The following is a 23,409-nucleotide window of genomic DNA, read 5'->3' on the forward strand; positions in this document are numbered from 1 at the left end:
AGCAGAGACAAGTTGGGAGAATTTTTACACATTGATTCCAGTGGAGTTTGCATCAGGCAAAACAGACTCGATTCTGGCAAGCAACAAATAGCTTCAGCAGAAATAACCAGTCTGTATTTCAGTGGAAGTCAGGGGGAGATGATGCTATTTTGCAGATATCTGGAGTCACTCTGACCTCCAAAATCATTCTACCATCCTTATACAGATTAAGAAATTGAGTAAATAAGTCCCCTAAAGAGTGTCATTTATGTCTGTGGGTTTTACCTATTGCATAAAGTGTACCACCTTGCAAAGGAAGGGTGTTGGTATCTGGCCCATTGTAGGCAGAGAATGTGTTTTGAAATAGAAATTTACTGTAGTAATTGTTTCCAATCCATGTAGCTCCCAGAGACTTTTGAATGTGCATTTGTATCCATGAGAGTGCTGACTCTGCAGGTGGTCAGGGACAGTCTCCAGACTCTTTCTTCTCCCAGGTGGTATGGAGGCACTATATGATGTTCAGATCTGCCAGAAAAACTTGTCTCACTCTTCACCAATCAGTCATAAGAGAAGATATTACATTGCTGCTGAAGAAGTGCTCTGGAATTATGGACCTGACGGTTATGATAAATTCACTGGGCAGGGTTTGAATGCCACTGGCAGGTAAGATTTCTTGTCAACTCCTGTTGTGCTTTAATTTCAGGAGTCAGTGTGACACTGCCCCAATGATTCACATGGGCTAGGTCCTGCACTGTCATTAGTTTTAATTGAAAGGGGCAGGGAGGAATGGATTTAAACAGCCTTGTCAGGAAGCTAGATGCATAACTGCAATGCTTCAAGGTGCCTTCTGGAAGCACTTATCTTACTGCATTAAATCCATGGGGAAAGTGAGGCACACCAAGTTCAACACAGTTAATGACCCTTCATTGAGGCTCTTCAGGCAGCTTTCACACTTACAATCAGTGCAGTTCAGAGGTGCCACAGTGGCAGAATTTTCCCCCCTGATATTACTGATGGAGACAAATTGCATTATAGTGTCTCCCAGAAAAGCCAACAATGATTAGACACAGAGTGTGCACAGTTCTTGCCCTAAGGTAAATTGATACAGATGTCTCCCTAAGTAAATCAGGGTTAAACATAAAAGTCCAATGTACAATGAATGCTCATTTGTTGGCTACTTCAAACCAGTAATATATTTCTTCATGTGCTAGGAAAGTGTATGGAGATTAGTAGCTTGGGGGGTCATTTTCCCTGTGTCTGGAGTAATAACTTTATCTGAAATGAAGAGTTCTGCTTGAACCTTCAATTATTTAACCAGTCTGATTTGCTAATTCCACAGTGAATCTGCAACATATTTCACACAAGGGACTGACAGAATAGGAGGGCAATACTGGAAAGTTCGCTACGTGGGATATACTGACGCAACGTTCAGTAAGAAGACTTGGTCAGAGGACATGAAGCACCTGGGAATACTTGGTACAGTGAATATTTTCCCCTCCTGTCGTTACATCAGGTTTGAATGTAGAACCATCTGGGCTGAGAGGGGAATTTAGTGCATGCAGCTCTCTCTTCTTTTGGTGGAAATGTGCTGGAGAGCAGTCCTTCTAATATCTTCCCTCACTCTGTTTTTTAAGGCCCTGTTATAAAAGCTGAAGTGGGAGATACAGTGCTGGTTACTTTTGCCAACAAAGCCAGAAGAAGCTATAGCATTATGGCCCATGGTGTAAGCTTCAGCAAGCTGTCAGAAGGTGCTCCCTACTTAGATGGTAAGTTTTGGCTGCACTAGTGGATTGAAACATCTATAATACTTGAGTCCAAAAATCTGCTGCTGAGCTCTGCAGGTTTGCCCTTTCATGGATGCTAAGGCACAGAAAGGATGCTTTGATTGGTTTGAATCTACCTTTCATGTCACAATCAATGGGATTCCACAGTCTGCAAATGTGATGGTTCTTCTCCTTGGATATGTGCCTGACGAGATATCTAAAACTAGCTGAGGCCTATGTTGAATCGAAGTCACAAGCACAATCCCATTTCTCTTAGTTCTAAACTAATGCTCCATTCCAAGGAGTGGATTGCCTCTGGACACACTCCAGAATTATGACTCTTAGGATCTGGCATGATGGCCCTGCTGAGTCTTTGGCTATAGTTATCCACATGGTCTCAGCTGCATCACTCCCAATTCTCTAATCTAGGCTGGCCATTGCCCTTGCTTTACTGTCAGGATAGTCAGTTTCAAAGGCAGCTTTTATCTGATATCCCTGGAACATATCACAAAGCAGTGATAATCCTTATTAATTCTCATAAATACATAAATGTTGAAATGGACCATTTATTAAATTCTTCCTCTCATTTTGTACAAGAACAGGGTCTTATCATCTAAGTTTAACTATTGAATGTTAAATATCCTGTAAATTGGTAGGTACCTTTTACAGTCAGTGACAAGAAGACCCTCTGGAGCTGTGATTCTGTCTCCACCAACCACAGAAGAAGAGTTTGAGTTAGGGACTAAGCTTGAGATGGCCCAGTTAAGGTGAGATGAATCACATTCATAGCATCTACAGAGATAATGCTGTGGTCTCTGAAAAAGTGCATTTTCAGCACTGAAAAGGAATGTAGTTTTCTTGTTGCCTAAATTGCTTTGTTTCCACTACAGCGCATCAAAAGAAACTCATGAGACATAATCCCTCTTTTGAAAATTGTGCTGAGAGAGAATTAGGTCAACATGTAAAACCCATCATACAATAAAATCAATGCAAAAGGCTTTATTAAATTGTTGCCTCTTGTTCCTGACCTTGTAACTCAACAAATTCACCAGGAGGCAAAATATAAAAAAACAACTGGCTTAAGTTCAGCCTTTAAGTTATCTGCCCAGATCCTAATGCCACCCATGTCAGAAATAGTTCTCCAATGGAAGTGCAGCTTCCTGCTTGCAAAGCTGTTGTGCTTTTATTTAACAGTAATAGTGCCCTTCAGCACTGCACACTTCAGTGTGTAGCAAAATCAACCCAAAACCTGCAATTCAGCAACCATGTGAGCTGGCACACGTGTGGGTATTTGGAGAGAAACCTGACTCCAGATTCATCAATAATCTGTCTTCCCCTTCTTCTCTCCTTTTAACTCTTGTGCTGTGGATTTCCATTACATCTATCTACAGGTGTTTGCATGCAGAAATCCTGTAGGTATACATGCAGAGCCTGTAGGTTTATGCTGAGGGTAAATAATTTTTCAGAGGTTGTGCATTGTCTAAGTGCAGCTTACTCATGTGGAAATACTGTAAATAAAAGTACTTACATCTAGAGATATCTGTAGATATATGGACCTTTTTCAGTGCTCTCAGGAAATACCCTTGCATGTTGCATTTGACACTTGTCAGTCTCAGAGAGCTTTTGACTCCAAGTCAATGTTTGCCTCATTGAGGACTGTTGCAGGATGAATCCAGTAGTACTGGATACTGTGGAAGCTATACTCTGCTTTCTACTACAGTTTGCAGTAAATAGTTGTGCTCAGATGTAACACTGCTATTTTCACTTGTTTCTAAGTTTCTAAGATTTTCTTGGAGTACTAGAGACTGAGAGTGCTGAGAAAATATAGATAATGAATGCTTCAGGGTCAAAGAAAATCTAAATGCACCCTTTGCATAGCAGCAGACAATAGCTCAAATCCTTTAAAAGTAACCTCCAACAAAGAACAATATCATCCACTCTCTGGAGATGCTGACAAAGGCTCCTGTGCACTGCTACAAAATAAAAAAGAAATAATTACCAGGATCAGATTTGTTTTGGATTTCTAAAGAGCCACAGCTCCAGGTCCACTCACTAATGTAATTGATTTGTTGGCACTTAATGAAAAGCAGAGTCTGAGTTTGTGCCACAAATAAATTCCATGATAGGGCAGGTAAGTTATAAACATTAGAGGAAGCCATTTAAGCACCAGGATGAGCTCTGCATGTCTTGTCTGATTGAATCCAGATAATCCAACACAGCGTCAGAAGGTGTCTGAGTGGAGCAGCTAAACTTGTTCTGTGGGGAATTGGCTCAGCTGTCCCCATGGCACGGGACTTGGGTGAGATGTTCCCATGGCATAACTGCCCAAATTATGGGATGGTGCTCCAGCTGTTGTGGCAAGGGGGAGCTTCTCCACGGAAATCTGTAGCTATGCCCGACTTCCATCTAACTCTTGCAGTCAGGAAGACAAAGCCTTCCTGTAATCTTGGTGCATCTCAACTTTGTCTCTACAGGCTACCTGAAGCCAGGAGCCCATGTCAAGCCAGGTGAAACCTTCACATACAAATGGAGGGTGCCTGAAGATGGAGGTCCAACAGAGAGTGACCCCCCGTGCCTGACCTACCTGTACTATTCAGCCACCGATGCTGTCAAGGACACCAACTCTGGCCTGGTGGGACCTTTGCTGGTCTGTCGGAAGAACACCCTGAATCACGACGGGACGCAGGTGCCCAGCGTGAATATCTGCTTGTCCCTAAGAGCAGGGTGCTGCACTGGGGGTTCCCATACTGGCAATTTGCCCAGTTCCCAGCTCCATTTACAGAGATTAAACAAATGCCACTCCTCAGGGTAAAAGCTGATCTAAGAGGATGGTTAAGAAGACAAAATCACTATTCCCTAATATCCTTACTCTTCCCTAGTTTTTTTGTCTTTTGCATGCAAATAATAACTCTTTTCACATCACGTTCTAGACACTTTATTTATCCTTCTGGCTGATGAAAAGGTGCCAATTCCAGTCTCTATGCAGACTTAGTAAGAAGGTGGCTTCGGGGAAAAGAAAGCTTTGTTATAAAAACCTATTCATTTTTATTGAATAGACTTTTTTTTTAATGTCTTTTTTTCCTTCTCATCTACAGAAAGGAATAGACAGAGAATTTTACCTCCTCTTTTCAATCTTTGATGAGAATGACAGCTGGTATCTGAACAAGAATATTGAAGCATTTACTGGAGATCCTTCAAAAGTGGATGAAAATGATGCTGATTTCATGGAATCCAACAAAATGCATGGTACAAAATATCTAACGTCTGTTAATTATACCTTTTATTCAATCTTATTAGGAAGATGAGTTGGCAGGTTTTATCATCATTCATAGCTTTCTGCACTGCACTGGAGAGTGAGCTGGAAAGCTGTCAGTCAGCTTATGGCCAGCTCCTGATGCCCTTGGAGTGCACGCTAAAAACCCCAGTCACAATGGCAATGGGTGCATCCATCTACCATCTACATCTGGAAAAAGGGAACAGAGCATTGGTTTTAGATACAATACTTAGTTCTAAAAGGCACAATGCCAGAGACAGGTGCAGAAGAAGCCAATGTTCACCAGTGTGTTAAATTTCACTGCTGGCCTTGGCACTGACTCACACAGTAAAATCTACCTGCCCTGCTCTGTCATCTCCCATTTGGGCAGTGACCACCTCTGGAAGTGAAGACACAAAGACCAGGGGAATGGCCAGAAATATTTTACAACATAATTTCTGAATGCAAGTATCTGACTTCAGCATGGATCTCCTCCAAGGTATCCCTGGGATGACAGACTTGAGCAAATCACATAACCTACTGTTGCTTTAGATATATATTGTTAGAGAACTCTGGGGCTTTCTGGACCTATCTATTTTATTCTTCTTCTTATGAGATGAATCTCATACTGAAGTTTTGTTCTTTTATAGCATCTTTCACACATTGATCACAGAGAACATTTGAGGATTAGGGAGTTTTGCCTTACAACACCCTTGTAACTCAGACTCTTTATGGCCCTCTCCATAGCCTTAATGACATGGTTATAAATTCTCCAGGCTGAATGGACGTGCCAAATTTGTACACTTGGCTGGTGTCTGGGAGGTACACTCAAAAGCTTGGAGGACGAATGCTACATCACTGCAAAGTGCTAATGCAAGATTTTACAGTCTGAAACCAAAGAGGCAGAAGTTGTGAGTTTATAGGAATAGCATTTAGATGTTAACTTGGTGCTCTCCAATGCTACCTTTGCTTCACAAAATGCCCCTTTAGTGACTTGCTGAGTCATGAGTCTCTGGCCAGGTAGATGGTAGGATGCTCTGTGATACTTTTCTGTGGACCTGCTGTTAACCAGGATTTTTCCTTCTCCTGCAGCTGTCAATGGCTACTTGTATGGCAATCTGCCAGGCCTGACCATGTGCAAGAATGACAAGGTCTCCTGGCACCTCATTGGGCTGGGCAGTCACTACGACATGCACGGGGTTCATTTCCAAGGAAACACCATCGACTTGAGAGGGACGACAAGGGATGGGCTGGCCTTGTTTCCACATTTATCAGGGACAGCACTAATGCAGCCAGACCGTGTGGGTATGTTCATGAACTGATTTTGGTTGTGTGGCGCTTGCAGATACCAGTGAGCCAAAATAACAGACAGTGAGATGTTCTGCTCTGCACAAGGAGGCTGAAAGCATGGAGAGAGACCCTGGGGACCCAGCATAGCTGAGAATTCAGGCTGCATTACTTTTCTGGGAAGGTGTATAAATCAAATATGCATGTGCACCAAAAACCAGAGGCTTTAATGACCTGGGGATAGGCAGAGCAGCAGGCAGAGAGATAGCTAACAGGATGCTATATATAGAATTTTATAATTCTCCAAAGAGACTTTTTTAGAAAAGCAAATTCACTGCCACGTGGATAATCAGCATCATTTAAGGTACTTTAGGACTCCAACAAAAGCTTTTCAGTAATAGTCAGTCTTTAGGAGTTTCTTCAGAAGCTTATACATTAAAGGTACTTTTAAATCTCATGGGTAATCCAGTGATTCATACTTCAAACTAGGAGAGTGTGAGTCGTTTGCTGGAGACACCAAATAATCTTCATAATATAAAGTACAATGTTACCTTGCCTTGCATTGGTGCAACTCTGTTTAAATTAACAGAGTCATCTGGGTTGTACAAGGCTATGCCAAGGGCCATCCGTGGCTAGGGCACCTGATAAAAATGTACATTGGAGTTGTGTATGTGCCAGGCTAGACCTCTGTTACAGATGCTGTAAGAAAACTGAAATTTTTCTTACACAAATCCCAAACATTTCCACTATGTCTCATGAATTTTCACTGTCGGACTCACACAAAACAATTATTCTAAGAGATTATTAATTTTTGGCTAACTTTCTATCAGCAATAACGGAAATATAATGAATTATCAGATATTTACAATCATCAGTGCATGTGATTTTATTTTAATTACATGCTCTTTTTCATCACTTTTTCCTCTGAAACACAGGAAATGGACTGAGATCTAGTCTAGACAGACCAATGCTTCTAATTTTGGTTCTATCACTGACTCACATACAAAGCAGCTGTGAAAGTGCTTTCCTCCTTCACACAGTGCTAGCAGGTGGAGCTGTACAGGACAACTTCTGCTTGAGTAAATGGGCAGGAGAGAAGGAGAGTATAAATATTAAAATCTGCCCATGAACATGCCAAAATATGCTCCCACAATCACTACCATCTTTGACCACCAGAACTACAAAAAAAAAAAAGGGGCCCATGGTGGCTTGGTCTTTCATGAAGGGAATGCAAAGGGTCAGAAAGTTACAGTTTATCTCAACTGTGCATATAGATAAATGGTTATAAGCAGGCATTCCTGTATCATGGGTCTGTATCTGTATTGCAGAGACCTTCATTAGCCTGATTACACCAGACAAACTGCAGGGGTTTCCATGGAGAGTCTCTTGCACTGAAGGCTGGTACAGTGGCTCTGTGCTCAGGGACAAGGAACCAGCATCTCTGACACACCCCTTGTTTCTCCATGACTTTATTGAGTTTTGCAATTAATTCTTCCTCCTCCTCTTCTTGTGTTCCTCATGGGCATGTCTGCAGCATGGGCTCGCTGGCAGTGAAGGCTTGCTGGCAAGCTTATTCCTGCTGCCAGACATCTAAGTGCTTTTCAGAGTTTCCTTGGCCAAGCTGATCTAACTCAAATAGTTAGAAGTAATTTATGGTGATTTTTGAGCAAAGATGAAGCAGGCTGGTTTTTCCTAGGGAATAAAACAAGGTCAAGTCTTGCTGGGTCCTGCACTTGGTTCACAATAACCCCATACAATGCCAAAGGCTGCTGGCAGAGTGGCTGGGAAACTTCTCAGCAGAAGAGGACCTGGAGGTGCTGGTCAACAGCAGCTGAACATGATCCAGTGTGTGTGCCCAGGTGGCCAAGAAGGCTAGTGACATCCTGGCCTGTATCAGCAATAGTGTGGCCAGCAGGACCAGGGCAGTGACTGTCCCCTGTATTCAGCACTGGTGAGGCCACAGCTCCAATCCTGTGTTCAGTTCTGGGCCCCTCACTGCAAGAAGGACATTGAGGGGCTGGAGCGTGTCCAGAGAAGGGCAATGGAGCTGGGGAAGGGTCTGGAGCACAAGCCTGGTGAGGAGTGGCTGAGGGAGCTGGGGGTGTTCAGCCTGGAGAAAAGGAGGCTCAGAGGGGATGTTCTCACTCTCTATAACTACCCAGGTGTTAGTCTTCTCTCCCAAGCAGTAACAAGTGACAGGAAAAGAGGAAATAACCTCAGGTTGCATCAGAGAGTTTTAGTTCATTGGAGCAGGCTGCCCAGGAAGTGGTGGAGTCACAATCTCTGGGCGTATTTAAAAGATTGTAGAGATAGCATTTAGGGACATGGTTTAGTGGTAGACTTAGCAGTGCTGGGTTAATGGCTGGCTTGATAATCTTGGAGTCTTTTCCAGCCTATAATATTCTGTCATTCTATTTAAACATCCCCTTGCTTGATTTTCCGTACAGCATCATACATTAGGATTACCTGAGGACAGATCAGAGATGTACACAGGACCTAATTTGCCAAGATGCTTGTTAGGTTTTTTTAATTGCTTAAATGTCATGTGCTTTTTTTTTGCAGGCACATTTAAAGTGGTTTGCAGGACTTTTGATCACTTTGTTGGTGGGATGAAACATCTCTACGAGGTCAGCAGCTGCCGCAACACCACCCGAGCCCAGCAGCAGCGTGGAGCCATGAGGCTCTACTACATTGCAGCAGAGGAGGTTGAGTGGGACTATGCCTCAAATAAGAGCTCGGCACCAAAGGTTTTCAACATCAGCAGCTATGAGGAAAGGTACCCAACTCAAAAGACAGTTGTGGGCACAGGACACACTTATGGTGGAGGGGAAACTTTGAAGCAGCATTTCATGATGCCACCCTTGTAGTTTTTAGGAGGAGCTCTTTGCTAAACATAATATGAGAAAACGTATTTACAAAGTCACAGCCTCTCAGTATAGACTAGTTCATAGGCACCAGTTTCAAATGCTTTCATTTCAGAGTGTCTTGTAATGCTGTTGAATTCAAGAAGGCTTCCAAATTTGTGTTCCAGCCCTGGCTCAACCTTACAATGATGTGCCCCAACCCCCTCCTCTCCCTTACTCTCCCCAGCCTTGCCATCCCAGACTTCTGGTTTTCATAGAGGAGAAAGGCACCTATTCCAGATGTGACCTCCTGTAGGCACTGCAGATGCATGATGGGGGTGCTGAGCCTGCTTTACTGCAGCATGGTAGCCCCTAGATCCCCTGAAAAGATCAGAACGTAAGTCACCCTGCAACTGAATCACTGTACTGTGTAAAGGAATAAAAAACTTCTGAAAAAAATACACATTCCAGATCATATTGCATAGATTGGTCTCTGAGGACACTTTGGTGAAAGCAAAAAGGAACATATGTCAAAAATAAACCTTAGAAAAGCATCTGTGAAAAGGTTCTTTGTACAGAGGAAGAGGAGTTTGTAAAAAGTACACCTGAAGAGTCACAGGTGATGATGTGAGTTTAAAGAAAACATAAACTCCAGTACAGTCAAAGGCTGCTATTGCACACACAGCTCACTACACAGTAAGCAGTATCCCTGGGGCAGTTTTTTGGTTTTATTTAGTGTATTGTGAGCCAGCCTTGCAACTCCCCTGCTAGGGGCACCTTGGTAATGAGCTGCCAGGAGACAGCTGCTCCCAGAAGAGGGTGAATGCTCAGCTGCACAGTGGGTTGTGAGTGTCCTCTGCTGGCAAGTCAGCCCTCTGGGATCCCAGGGGAGCAGCAACAAACTGGGGTAAACCTGGAAAGCATCCTCTTCCAGGAGCAGAATGGAAAATACATTTCTCCTTTTATCCTCAGGCTGGGAAAGCATCAAACCTGTGCAGTACACAGCAGCAAGAGGGAAGGGTAAAGCAGCTCCCTCTTTTCTCAGATGATGGCATTTGTTTTCGAAGATCAAGCTTTGTTTATCATCTTCCCATGGCTAATAGCCAAGATAGCAAAAGCAGCCATCATGATAAGAGGATTCAGGTTCCCAGGGATAGGCAGTGTCTTTTATTGGAGTGAACGATGCAGCTGGAGAGAGCAGCTGAAAGCACTCTTATCTCACACTTTACCCCTGCTCCAGCTCTGGTGAAGGATTTGTCTTCCCAAAATTCTTGGAGAGTGCAACTTATCCCCAGCTTTACCTGTTTGAAGAGGGTGTACATTCAGTAAGGATTATCACTCTTGCTATTTTGCTATTCAAAACCTCTTGCATTTCTCAGGGCCTTCACATCCATCAGCACATTGGATCAAGCTGTATATTCTCATTGAATCATTGTGAATAACACAACAGTTACTAGCTTTCAGCTATGTATACTTTAGTGCTTTTATTGCCTTTTTATTTTGCAGCTATGGGCATGTTTTTCTGAGCCAAGCAGAGGACCTGATCGGTTCAAAATACAAGAAGGTGGTTTACAGGGAGTACACAAGTGGCAACTTCACACAGCGCAAAGTGAGGACAGAAGAGGAGGAACACTTGGAAATCCTGGGCAAGTAGCTCTCATGTCCCACAGACCAAGCCTGTGGTCAGGGAGAGGATTGCTTTCCAAAAACTAAGATGTTTTCTAGCTTTTTAAGTTGGAAAATATGGAACTGTGGTGCCTATTCCAGGTATCAGTGATTTTATATGCTATTTATATAAACTGCTGAGTGAAAAGATCCTTTCCAACTTAAAGAATTCATTCTTGAACATTAATAAGGAGTATCCTAAGGAGTGCTATAATGGCAATTCCAGGATTCACCTTACCTTCAGAGCTTGTAACATGGGGGAGACTCTTCTAAACAGATTAAGACAATATTAAGGAGATGGATTTGTGTTTGCAATTGGGCAAGACATAATTTTACCCATCATAAAATAACCATCAGTCCAGGTTTTTTTATGGGGTGAAAAGCGGGCAACAACTGGTAATAAAATAGTAATAATTTTAGAATATCATGAGTTGGAAGATCATTGATGTCCAGCTCCTGGCCCTGCATGAGTCACACCATGTGCCTGAGAGCATTTTCCAAGCACTTCTTGAACTCTGTTAGGCTGGTGCTGTGACCACTTCCTTGGGGAGCCTGTTCCAGTGCCCAACCACCCTTTCAGTGAAGAATCTTTTCCTAATACTGAAACTAAGCCTCTCCTGATACAGTTTCATACTCTTCCCTCAGGATAACCTTCTCTAGGAATATGATTACCATTTCCTTTTCTGAAGGACAATAAAATTTTGAAAGATTCAAAAGCCATCCTCAGGAATTTTCCTTAAAAACTAGCTGTCCAAAGACCTGTCTTCAGACAGAACAATTCTCTTCATTAACTGAAAAGGGATTATTTAAACATATGGAGCTTTTACTCATCTGAGAGAAACCAATTTTGATGGCTTTCCTGGAAGAACAGAAAAGTCCAATGGTTTTGATAGAGACCTTGGCCCTACTCCTAGGCCAAGTTATTGAAAGTTTGTTGAATTCAGAAAAGCAGCATTAAACACTGGCATCTTCTGTTCAAATTTAGGGCCCTTACTCCATGCCGAGGTTGGTGACTCCGTACTCATCGTATTTAAGAACAAAGCCAGCAGGCCTTATTCAATAAGTGCACATGGTATAGAAGAGGTTGGTTGTGAAGAACAGCTTGATACACCAATTACCCTCCCTGGTAAGGCTCCCCTTTTTTTTTTATCCCCCTTCTTTTCTTTGAGCTACAAAGGCTGTATATAAAACCATTTTAGCACATTAATGATAATCTCTCTTTCAAACTTGCCCATATCTATATGTTCTCCCAGGCATAATATGCTCAACACTTATTCAGTTACAGTTCTGAGTTGCTAGACATGTAGGTTCTTGATCAAGTGAGCACGTTTGGGCAGAGAATGAGCCTTCATTCCTATCAGGGGTAGAAACAGGAATGTAATATCACTAGAATACCTCCAAAAGAGAGAGAAGCAGGTCCATAATCATGGCAAGAGAAATGCAGCCAATGCTGCATTTGGCTCCAGACTGACACTTTAACAATGTTCTAAAAACTTTCAAATTCATAGGTAAGAATTACAGATGTTAATATTAGCTCTGCCTGTCTCAAGGTACAGGTAATTGGCATTTGCATTCAGAATCATGCATAAAATGCCAAATGTAGCTGCGAATTAATAACCTTTGGAAAAGTGTACCAAATATGTTTCCTCTGTTTCTAGTGAGGAAAACAGTGGAAAATAGTTTTTCATATAGAAAAATTCCTATTTAACTTTTTTGAACTTCAATTTTTTTGTTGGGTTTATGTTCTAAGTAGGAAGTAAAACCCAGACATTGTGGTCAATCCAAAATGTACCCACCTTTTCTTTCCAATACCCATGCAATTTTTTTTGCGGTATTTTGAACTTCAGTGTGAGACCAAATGTAAAGAAAATTTGATGTAATAAAGCTCTTCGCAAGCTGAAATTTCTTTCCTGTGAACAGCTGTGTCTGTACAGTACAAATATGCAGAAACTCATACCCAAATATGGGCCAACATCTGCCTTGCTGGAGTTTGATGAATGTATACCTGAGGTTAATACATGGGGGAGGGGAAAGAAAATGAACTGATTTATATACAGTTCCCTTGTTTTGTTATTTGCTCAGTGATGTTGTTGACGCTGTTAGGCTGGCGTTTAAGATATAACAACGGGAACACTACTGTCATGTCTCCCGTGTCCACACGGGAGCAGGCTTGGGATGAGTGTGATGAGGGAAGGTGTCTGTGTTTGAGAGTAAGTGAAAAGCATTCTTCAGCAAGGTCTAAGGACTGACTTTTCCTTAGGAGTTTGGAAAGAGCAGTTAACATAGAAATGAAATCCCTGAAAATAAGAAAAATTTCTGGGCACCTCAATCCCCACCATCAAGAAATCCTCACTGTCTTTCTTCCTAGGCCAGGCTGGACTGCTCACCCCAAACAGTGCCAAACACTGTCTAATTCTACTAAATCCTAAATCAGTCATCAGAGAGATTTGCATCATGACAAACTGTACTCCTGAGAGCACTGCCAGATCCTAAAAGAAACTGTGGGGGCATGGTAAATAGATGCAGAGAGCATATCCATAGCAACCTATGCTAAACCAGCTCTCATCTGCCACAACTTTGTTCTCTCCCTGACCATTCTTGCAATTACCCAGAAGGAAAAAAGGGAAAAACCATCAATTTTCCTCATGTTTATCACTTTTTTTCAGGGGTTATGCCTTATTTGCACTTCAAAGATCAGTCTTCAATGCCTTCTGAAGTGTGTCAGCTTTTAAGTAGGGTGGAGTTTTTTTCCATCTACAGCCTCCAAACATCCTGAGCTGAGGAAGAAAAAGCAAGGAAGGGGTGGAGGACCATGACCAGCCTCCCTTCTCAGATCACACCCTCTAAAAAGAGGTGATGACATGTAGGTTAGATACAGGTGGATGCGAAACACTTCCCTGCCCTATGTCTCCGTGACATGGACTTAATGTCTTCATGACATGATGCTTATCCTGTAAGAGTAAACAATATTGGAATACTTGCATGAGACCCATCTCACATTGTATGGGAGTTGAGAGTCACCACTTTTTTGTTTTTGTAGTTACCGCTGTACAATTAAAACCCACTGTTTCATGATGCATGAACAGTGTAATGGCTCAGTGACACAAAAACTAGGTTCAGTCGCTTCCCAACCCTTTAAGATTGAAAACTCTCCTTGCCTAGATGTTCACAGCTATTGGCAGCTGTTGGGTTGTAGCTGTACTAAAACCATGGTCCTGTGATTTCCTGGTTTTCACCTGACTCATAGCATGTCCCACGATGCTCTTGGCTGTTGTCATCCTGAAAGACTTTTGGGACAGAGATTGCTTGGTTCAACATTTCTCCACCACTTAAAAGGGCAAGGTGTTGACCACATCTTGGTCTCCTACCCTTTCCTGAAGTACCAGCAAAAAGCAAAGCAGGGAAGCACAGCATAGGCAGTTCATCTGAACACAGATGTTTGTGTCCAGTGCAGAGAAATGATCTTCACCCAAATAGATCATTTCCTCATCCATTTGTTACAGGTTTTTTAAAATCAGAGGTCAGGGAATTTCTGCTCAGGGAGGATGTGGCAGAGATGATGACATTTGGGAAGGGATAGAGGTTCTCTGGTAATTGCTGTGGAGCAAGGTCTTATCTGGAAGAGGAAAGAACCCCCATGCTGCTCCTAGACAGCAGGTTGGTACATATCCAGCTCTGCTATCTGGGCCCCCAGCTGACACACTTCTGCAGCTCCCTCTGCAAAATCCCAGTGGCAACTGCCACTTCTTTTTGCCCTTTTCAATTGAGAAGGTCCAAGAAACATTTTCTGGGCTTGACTCCCAGTGCCTCAACTGACCTTAAGCATCAGCAGCCAGGATCATTGAATTACTACAAGTTTTGCCAAAGGGAAAGATGAAGAGTCCTGTCTGTAAACTTCCTTCTGTGGGATGCCACTTTTGTCAGTATCATTTGCAGATCTTCTTTTCCGGAGCAATCTGCCTTCATTTACACCACTGGAACCTCACTGACCTCTTGGAAGTCACAATCGTATCCCTATGCCATTGCTGCATGCTTCCACAGGTAGTTCTGATGCAGACAATTTTTTGATGAAGAGGATAGGAGGTCTCAGTTAGATACTATTCAAAGCCTCTAATACTTAGCTGCTCAAGGTAAAATTGTTCTCTCTCTGTTTCAGGGGAAATAAACACCTACAGGTGGAACATCCCAGAACGATCCGGTCCTGGCAAAACAGATCCAAATTGTATCACTTGGGTTTATTATTCAACAGCAAATTTTGTTAAGGTAACGAAGAAATGGCCATTAAAGCTTGGGTTGATTTGGCTAACACGTCATGCCTTGTGTAATGTTTCTGGAAGGATCCTGCTTCGCAGCTGGAAGAGGACTACAGGCTAGAGGAACCATTTACAGAGCTAGATGCTTTGAACCCTTTACTAACAGTTGCACATGCCTGGGTAATTTAATCTACAGAAATTCCAAGGCATATGCCACAGAAGTGTGATTTCCTCCTTAAAGAATAGTTTAAAGAATTTGGGATAAAGACAAAACATTACACAGAACCACAGAAACACAGAATGAGTAAGGTTGAAAGGGACCACTGGATGTCATTGCTTTGGTAAATTACCAGAGAGACACACAGAGTAAGAAGTTTTTAATCAGAGTCATTTTTTCCTCATCTGATAGGAAAAAACAATTTAATCTTCAGTTAATCTGTATCTATTTCATAACTGGATGAACTGAAAATCTGTAACAGATATATTTATTTTATTTCAGGACACATACAGTGGTCTGATTGGGCCTCTTGTAGTTTGCAGAAAAGGAACTTTAGATGAAAGAGGTCTAAGGAAAGACATAGATCGTGAATTTACTCTTCTGTTTATGGTGTTTGATGAAAATGAATCCTGGTATTTGAAAGAAAATATTGAAACATACCTTCATAAGAATCCTGATGATTTTAATTCCACTGAGAACTTCGAAGAAGGCAACAGCATGCATGGTATGTAGGACTCGGCAGCAGCAGCCAAGAGGAAAGAGGTTTATTTTTCACAGCCCTTTTAGGAAGACATTGGACTCAGCCTGCAGTTACCCAGCCATGTGACAACTTCATAAACTGCAATGCTGAAAACAAAAAGATTTCACAAGGCCCAGCCAAGATATTTTTCTAACAAGATAGTTTACGCTTATACTTTTGGGAAGAGGCTGCCCTGCCAGGATTCCCTTGTCATCTGGGAGCTGTGTTCCTCCAAGGCTTGTTTTTTAGGAGCATAGGGATGATATTTTAAAACTGTGGCTATATTTGCAGCCAGTCCAGGAGCCAGGCTGAATAGATTGGATGGGGACACACACAGCCCTGGCAAATCAATCTTTTCTTTCTACAGCTGGTACCCATTTTAGGCAACAATTCTATTCCCTCTTTTTCCATGTAGCTTCTCAGCATAAATCCAGTTTGTTCAGGAGTTCAATCTCAACCAGTAAAAAACCAGTTCGATGCTCTGTAAAACAGAATAATGTTTGCTGATGTATACTTACACAATTTGGAAACTGAAACAAAAGCATGACTGTCTCCCTGCAGTGGCAGTGGTCACTAGGGACAGAACTTGTCCTGACCACACATGCCTGTCCTCTCTCTGTCTGAGCACTCCTTCTCTCCTGAAAGTGCAAAGGGTGCCTGAAGTAGAGGTTATAATCACCCATACTGTGGCAAATTATTAATCATTCCTATTTTGTCATTCTTCCAGCAATCAATGGGAAGATTTACAACGGTCTCTTGGGTCTAACGATGAATGAAGGTGATAGGACAAACTGGTATTTGATAGGAATGGGCAATGAAGTGGATATCCACACAGTTCACTTTCATGCACAGACCTTCATCTTCAAGGTTGGTGAAATAAATCAAAATAAAAATTTTTAGTGTGATGGGAAATTTATGAGAAAAACAAACAAACAAACAAACAAAAAATCCATATTTCCAGCCTAGTTTTGTCACTTAGGCACAGAGCCCTGGGCTCACCTGAGGTTGGTGGGAGTTTTGCATTTGGAGGAAATACGAAATTAATGAGATACTTGCAAAGCTTCTATTACCCTAGTAGAGAACATGCTTAGATGGGTTAAAATATGTGATTATCCATAGGTGTGAGGGAAAATACAGGGAGGAAATTAGAGTTATGCTGGGTTAGAGTATGGTTTTATGCTGTGACAGTTTGCCACTGGCAGGACTACCTGAAGAATATTTCAAAGAAATACCTTTGCTCAACCAAGAGTTGGAGTCATAAGGAGGGGTCTGCTGTTGTTGTATAATGGATTAAATGAGAGGTGTCTGTAGACCTCAGTTTCTCTGGATGATGCTCACTAGAAATGTACGAGAAGCATTTGATCTGCCTAAAGGAGCTGGAAGTCTAACTGGAATGTTTCAGTGCCCATGGGGGAGTACTTGAGGCATGACTCTCACAATTCTGGTTTTGCTTTCCCACAGACAGATAAGGACCACAGAGGAGATGTATATGACCTTTTCCCTGGGACTTTCCAGACAGTTGAACTCGTAGCAGAAAACCCTGGAACGTGGCTTCTGCACTGTCACGTGGCCGACCACATCCATGCTGGCATGGAGACAACCTACACCATCAATAAATCAGGTGCAGTATCAGAAACATCCTAAGACTCAGAGGTGGTACTGCAGCACAACTGGATGGAAGGCAGGGATGAAAGCAAGAGAGCTCACCTGTGCTCTGGTGGGAAGCACCTGCACTGCCATGGCCAGTTAGCAGTGATAAGAGACAGGACAAATACCCCTAATGACATGGCAATCTTTGGTGCACTTTGCTGCAACCTGAAAGCAGTTGGTGCTTCACAAGTGCCCTTCTGAGACAGTGGCAGCCTAGGGACCATTTGTCATTTAAAGGCAGCACAGAAAACATCTGCAAAGCTGTTTTTCAACCTTTTTGCCACACTATGTAGAAGGGCCTACAGTCTGGCATGGTGCTGGTTCCTTCCTGTGACCCCTGATGACTTGCAGAGCTGTTTGTGCTCCTTCCTGCACAGGCAGACACCAGCTGGGATAAAAGGAGCTCCAGAAACTGGTTGTTCATCTTGTCCAAGAAATAGGTGATCTCTTGACTAAGAAAAGTTGGCAAACTTTTTGAGTGGTGCTTGTCTCTTCCAACACATGTGAGTGAAGTCGAAAGTGTTTTGTGAGCCTCTTCACTGAACATCTGGATCCAGCATCTCCCACCTAGGTCCCCACTGTGCTGGCCACACTCCTCTACAAGAGTTGAAACTTGTGCCAGTAGGCACATCTCATACCTATAACCCTGTAGCAACACAATAACAAATGGAGATGCCAAAATTCTCCTTCCTTGGATATCACGAATTTGTATGATTCCATATATTCATGTGGGCTGTGAGATTTCAAATAGACAAGCAAATGCAGAACTGAATCATGGAATAATTTGGGTTGGAAGGGACCTTAAAGATCATCTTGTTCCAACACCCCTGCCATGGACAGGGACACCTTCCACCAGACCAGGATGTTCAAGGCTCCATCCAGCCTGGCCTTGCATACTTCCAGGGATGAGGCATTCGCACCTTCTCTGGGCAACCTGTGACAGTGCCTCACCACCCTCATCATAAAAAGTGTGTTCCTTATATCCCACCCAAAATCTACCCTCTTTCAGTTTAAAAGTTACTCCTTGTCCCATCACTACAGTAAGTAGTGGAGTAACAGAGAAGGGGAATGTTGCCCATGGAGCTGCCCAGAGGAACAGTTGTGATGATCTAATCACAATTTCTGTTCAGATCAACAAGGTAAAAATAATGAAATAAAGTCAACTCTACTTTTTCAAAAGAGAAAAAAATATTTATTAAGGCTTCCAACATAACTATGCTTTTTTTTCACCCTGAGAAGAGAGACAAGAGTGGGAAGTTCCTTCAGAAGGAGGACACACAACTGGAACATACAATAAAACTACTGCAACAAATGAAACCACTGCAAAGGGTAAGGATTTTTTAAAATGCCATTTAAAACTCTTCAGATTCATGTGCAGGTTTCTCATTAGTGACTCTCTTTTAACAGATTATGACAACAAAGTGGGCAATTTCTTTGGTACAACTTTGAGTCCTGGAGAAGCCAGCCTGATACTTGCAGCTTTTTTTTGCATTGGACTTGTTCTACTGTCAACAGCATTAATCTTCTTCTGCTTCATCACCCACCAAGGAAATAGAATCCATTACACAGCTCTGGATGATAAAAATACACTTTTAGCAGATTCCCTATAAACCCCCACTTTTAATATCGTTCACAGGGACTCACTGGATTTCACAACATAGAACCATAAAACCATTAAGTTTGGAGAACACCTCTAAGATCATTGAGTCCAACCATTAACGTAATACTGCCAGGCAACATGCTGCTAATAAAACTGGAGCAGGGCATATGCTGACAGTCCTACCCCATGGCCAGTGCTCACAAGAGTGAACATGAGCTGTAGGGCTCAGCTCCGAGAGCCAGGTACCACCCATCACCATTTCCACTCCTCTGGGTTCAGATGAGCTCTGTCCAAGATCCAGTCTGGCAGGTGAGCAGAGCAGCACACCTCTTGGCATCCACTGGGTTTTCATAGGAGTAAGGAGCAGGCAGAATGGCATCCATGTGCAGAAACATGGGGTTCACACTAGGAAATAAACACCACCAGGAACGGGCTTAAGTTGTCAGCTTCTGAAGGAGCAGGTGCCAATCTCCAAGTCCCTGCAGTTTCCCAAAGTCTGGCTCAATTAATTCACCACCATTCAAGTGATTGTCTCTTCTTTTTTTCCCTGTTAAAAGGAAACGTTGCACCAGGGACAGATTTCTGAAGACCTACAAATAAATTTTAGCACCCAATGGGTTCAGCAGTGCCCCTGCTGTTAGTTTCTAACAGCTTTTATTTATCTCTAAAAATCTAGCTCTGAACAACCTCCAAGAGATTAATTGACTTTGTAAATGATGCTTGTTACGGTCCTGATTCTGTACCTTTTCTTTGCACTGAGCAACACCTCTCTCCCTACCTGTAATGAAGCCATCAGGAGAATGATCTCTGTGCTCTGCAAGGCAGACAGACAGAATCAAGACATGTTTAGTGATACTTGAATGTTTATAGCTAATTTTTTTGTTAGGTTGTGTTCGTTCTTGCCTGCTCATGCCTGCTATAGCTCTAGCAGAGAAATTCCAGAACAAACACCTTTGTCAAACTGTTTACACAAATTTGCATTTGAATGTGAATTCAACTTGCTGTTTTGTTTTTTTTTTAATTTTATTTTTTCCACTTCTGTACTTTAAATATGCTAAAAGGTAGAAAATTTTACTGTGCAACACTCTTACTGTAGCTTAAATGTGTCCTGCAGTGATGTCCAGTCAAACAATATGCTGAAGGTTCTTGGATGTTTCTCAGTAATTTCTTTGTTTCCCTCAGTCATTTGAAAGCACACACATAAAGTACAAAAGCAGGACTGAGCCCTTATAGAATTTACATCATATCAACAAACAAAATTTCCTTCTCAAAATCTCCAATATGAGCTGGCAAAAACAGATACTCTAAACCCTTTCATGTTCTGTCCTCTAAACTTTAAAATTGGGGTCTCCTGTTTTGTGCAAAAATACTGTCTGTGCAGAACTTTAGCTCTCTGTGTACATATAAAATTAAAGTCTTTCACTCAAAATGCACTATTAAGAAAGGAAATTATTTGGTACTTCACTTCTAGGGTAGTTAATGCACCTGATGTTTTAGAAACAGAGTCATAAGTATGTTTTGACTGTAGAAACTAGTTTGCCAAAGTGATTACACTGATAATAAAAAACCCTAGCTATTTGTATGAATCTTTTGGCACAGTTCATTTCCCCTGTTCCACTCCTCAGCTGTACAGTGGCTGTGAAACCAGAACAAAGGCTCCAAAGGGCCCAAGGACATCACTGCTGCCAGACCAGGTGACACAGCCTGCCACAGGGATCATGAAACGTCACAAAAAGCGTAAAGCAGCAAGTTTACCATTGCCTGCCTGGTGCAGGCAGCCCTGTGCCAGCTGTGCTCTGACACCTGTGTTGACAGACAGGATCTTGGGCAACTGTGTTGGGCTGAACCACTGGCAGGAACAGAGTTAAGCAACAAAATGAACAGAAGATCAAGTCACTGAGGCAGGGATGTTCTCCACTGAGTGCTACAGGCCCTCACGTATGAAAAATCTGGATTATAAACTGAGGTAGCAGTTGGGAACTGTCCTAAATCCAAAAGCCTGAAAGGTGACAAATACAAGGTCAGTCTTTAAAAACTTTCTAGAGGACTAAACAGTTCTGTCGGCCACACAACAGAAACTCATTGAAACTGTTCTAAAAACAAAACCAGGAAAGTGTCCAAAGGAACAGAAAAGAACATGGAAGAATTTATACTCTTCTTTCTTTTTCCCACAAGAAAATTGTACCTTAGGAAGGTTTTTGAAGGACTCAGTGCATAGGTAAGAAACGTGGATGAATATAACCTGCTTATATTTCCATAAGATCTTTGAGAAGATCTTCAGTTAAAGCTTCTTATGGAAACTAAATCACCATGGGAGGAGGAGTTCATGGAGGTTAAATAACTGGTTAAAAGACAGTGAAAAGTGGTCAGATTTCATGTTGAAAGTCACTTATGTGGTGCTACATGACTTGCAGGACATGCTTGTCCTTGCTTTTCACTATTTCATCTAAGTGTTGTGAAAAAGAGTGGACAAGTTGAGTGACAATCTTAAGCACATGCAGCATGAAAAATCAGTGACAAAAGACAAAATTCAGTACTGATACATTTACAGTAAGTACTATATGTGGAAAAAAGCAATCCTAACCTTATGTGTATTATGCTGCCTAAGCATCTCTGAAATGGGATCTTATTTGTAATACTTTAATGACAACATTAGCTCCATTGTTGTTCAGTGGGCAGAAAGGCAATTAAATATTAGGAATCAGTGCAAATTAAGAATAGACCAAAACAGAACACCACTTAGTCCCATTATATAAATGTATGGGGCACTTGCATCTTGTATACAGGATGAGTCAAAACTCCTGGCCTCATCTAGCAAAGCAGCACAGGACCAGCACAAAAAGATCAAGAAAGGGCATCAGTATTGTAGAGCAGTTTCCATGAGAGGAATGATTTCCTCGGCTTATGGCTTGGAAAAAATAGAAGGACAATTGAAAGCAGGTAGGATAGCAGTTTTATAAAGGAGCATTTGAGTGGAGGAGGAAATAGTTTGTCCTTTTTGTAGAAAGAAATGAGCTGGGGGAGTGTTACATACATGACAGCACAGCACAGCACAGGAAGTGGCTCTTCATGGGGTGGACTTCCTCTGTGATTCCTGGGCTGAGGATACCCCAAGCTCACAGAGGTCCAGAAACCAACAGGAAAAATACAGAAGGGCAAACAAATTAAGGGTTATTAAAGGTGAAGGCACCCCAGTGACTCTCTCAAAAAACTGACCTGAAAAGCAGTGATCAAACATTTTTGTGGGGAAAATGCCACAGTACATGGTGCTAGGTAGGTTAGGGACTTGAAGCATCTGTCAGACTGTGGTGGGGACATGAGTGCTGAGACAGCTGGGGCTCATCAGCCTGGAGAAAGGGCCTCAGGGGCTCTCCACAGTGTGTGCAAACAGCTGATGGACGAGTAGCATGGACAGAGTCAGGTTGTTCTTGGCAGTGCCTGCTGAGATGACCTGAGCTGATGGGCACAAAATTGACACAAGAAGTCTCCATTCAAACACTGTACCTGTGTTGAGGCAACCACAGACATAAGTAGAGACTGGGAGAGCCCATGGAGAGCCCCCCTCATTGGGGGCTCTTGTGGATGAAAAGCTGGACATGAACAAACTGTGCTCAAAGTGCAGAAAGCTAACCTCATCAGAAAGAGTGTGGCCAGCAGGACAAGCTAAGTGATTCTGCCCCTCCACTTTGCTCTGTTGACACCCCACCTGGAGCGCTGTGTCCAGCTCTGGGGCCTCCAACACAAGAACAACATGGACATGCTACAGCACGTCCAGAGCAGGCCACAAAGATGCTCCATGCAGGGAAGACAGACTGAGAGAGTTGTGACTCTTCAGCCCAGAGAAGACAAGGCTCTAAACAGACCTCACTGTGGCCCTCTAGTACCTAAGGAGGCTTACAAAAAAGAGGGAGAATGACACTTTACAAGGATACGCAGTGATAGGGAAAGGGGAATGGCTTTAAACTGAACGAGGGTGAGTTTAGAATAGATTTTATTGTGACGATGGTGGCACAAGTGGCACAGGTTGCCCAGAGAAGCTGCGGATGCCCCATCCCTGGCAGTGTTCAAGGCCAGGCTGAATCTGGTCTAGCAGAAGGCGTTCCTGCCCACAGCAGGAGGGCTGGAACTAGATCAACTTTAAAGTCCCTTCTAAGCCAAGCCATTCTGCGATTCCGTGACCACCAGGGCGCCTGGCACTGCGCACAGTCCCTCTCCCGAGCCGCAGGACACCGCCCCTCGCCCCCCGCCCCCTCGCCGGGCGGGGCCGGGCCGGGCTGCGGGGGCGTTCCCGAGCCGAGCCGCGCCGGGCGGAGCCGGGCGGGGCCCAGCCCAGCCTAACCCCGCACAGCCCGGCCCGGCCCAGCCGCGCGGAGCCGTTC

At 42.9% G+C, this 23,409-nt stretch overlaps 1 protein-coding gene across 1 annotated transcript in view; it reads left to right on the forward strand.

Annotated features, from left to right (window-relative positions):
* Window positions 1–19,162, forward strand: part of HEPHL1 (hephaestin like 1) — a 32,586-nt gene extending 13,424 nt beyond the window's left edge. The window contains exons 6-20 of the mRNA XM_053970464.1: window positions 474–642; window positions 1,319–1,455; window positions 1,614–1,745; window positions 4,217–4,428; window positions 4,838–4,988; window positions 6,088–6,300; window positions 8,845–9,058; window positions 10,632–10,771; window positions 11,776–11,916; window positions 14,947–15,053; window positions 15,543–15,765; window positions 16,508–16,647; window positions 17,242–17,401; window positions 18,667–18,759; window positions 18,838–19,162. Of these exons, the coding sequence (XP_053826439.1) occupies window positions 474–642; window positions 1,319–1,455; window positions 1,614–1,745; window positions 4,217–4,428; window positions 4,838–4,988; window positions 6,088–6,300; window positions 8,845–9,058; window positions 10,632–10,771; window positions 11,776–11,916; window positions 14,947–15,053; window positions 15,543–15,765; window positions 16,508–16,647; window positions 17,242–17,401; window positions 18,667–18,759; window positions 18,838–19,040 (2,435 nt within the window). The 3' untranslated portion in view covers window positions 19,041–19,162. The remainder of the gene's footprint in view (window positions 1–473; window positions 643–1,318; window positions 1,456–1,613; window positions 1,746–4,216; window positions 4,429–4,837; window positions 4,989–6,087; window positions 6,301–8,844; window positions 9,059–10,631; window positions 10,772–11,775; window positions 11,917–14,946; window positions 15,054–15,542; window positions 15,766–16,507; window positions 16,648–17,241; window positions 17,402–18,666; window positions 18,760–18,837) is intronic.
* Window positions 19,163–23,409: the final 4,247 nt, after the last annotated feature.

Source organism: Vidua macroura, chromosome 2 (assembly GCF_024509145.1).
Source record: "Vidua macroura isolate BioBank_ID:100142 chromosome 2, ASM2450914v1, whole genome shotgun sequence".
In the NCBI taxonomy this organism is placed as follows: Eukaryota; Metazoa; Chordata; class Aves; order Passeriformes; family Viduidae; genus Vidua; species Vidua macroura.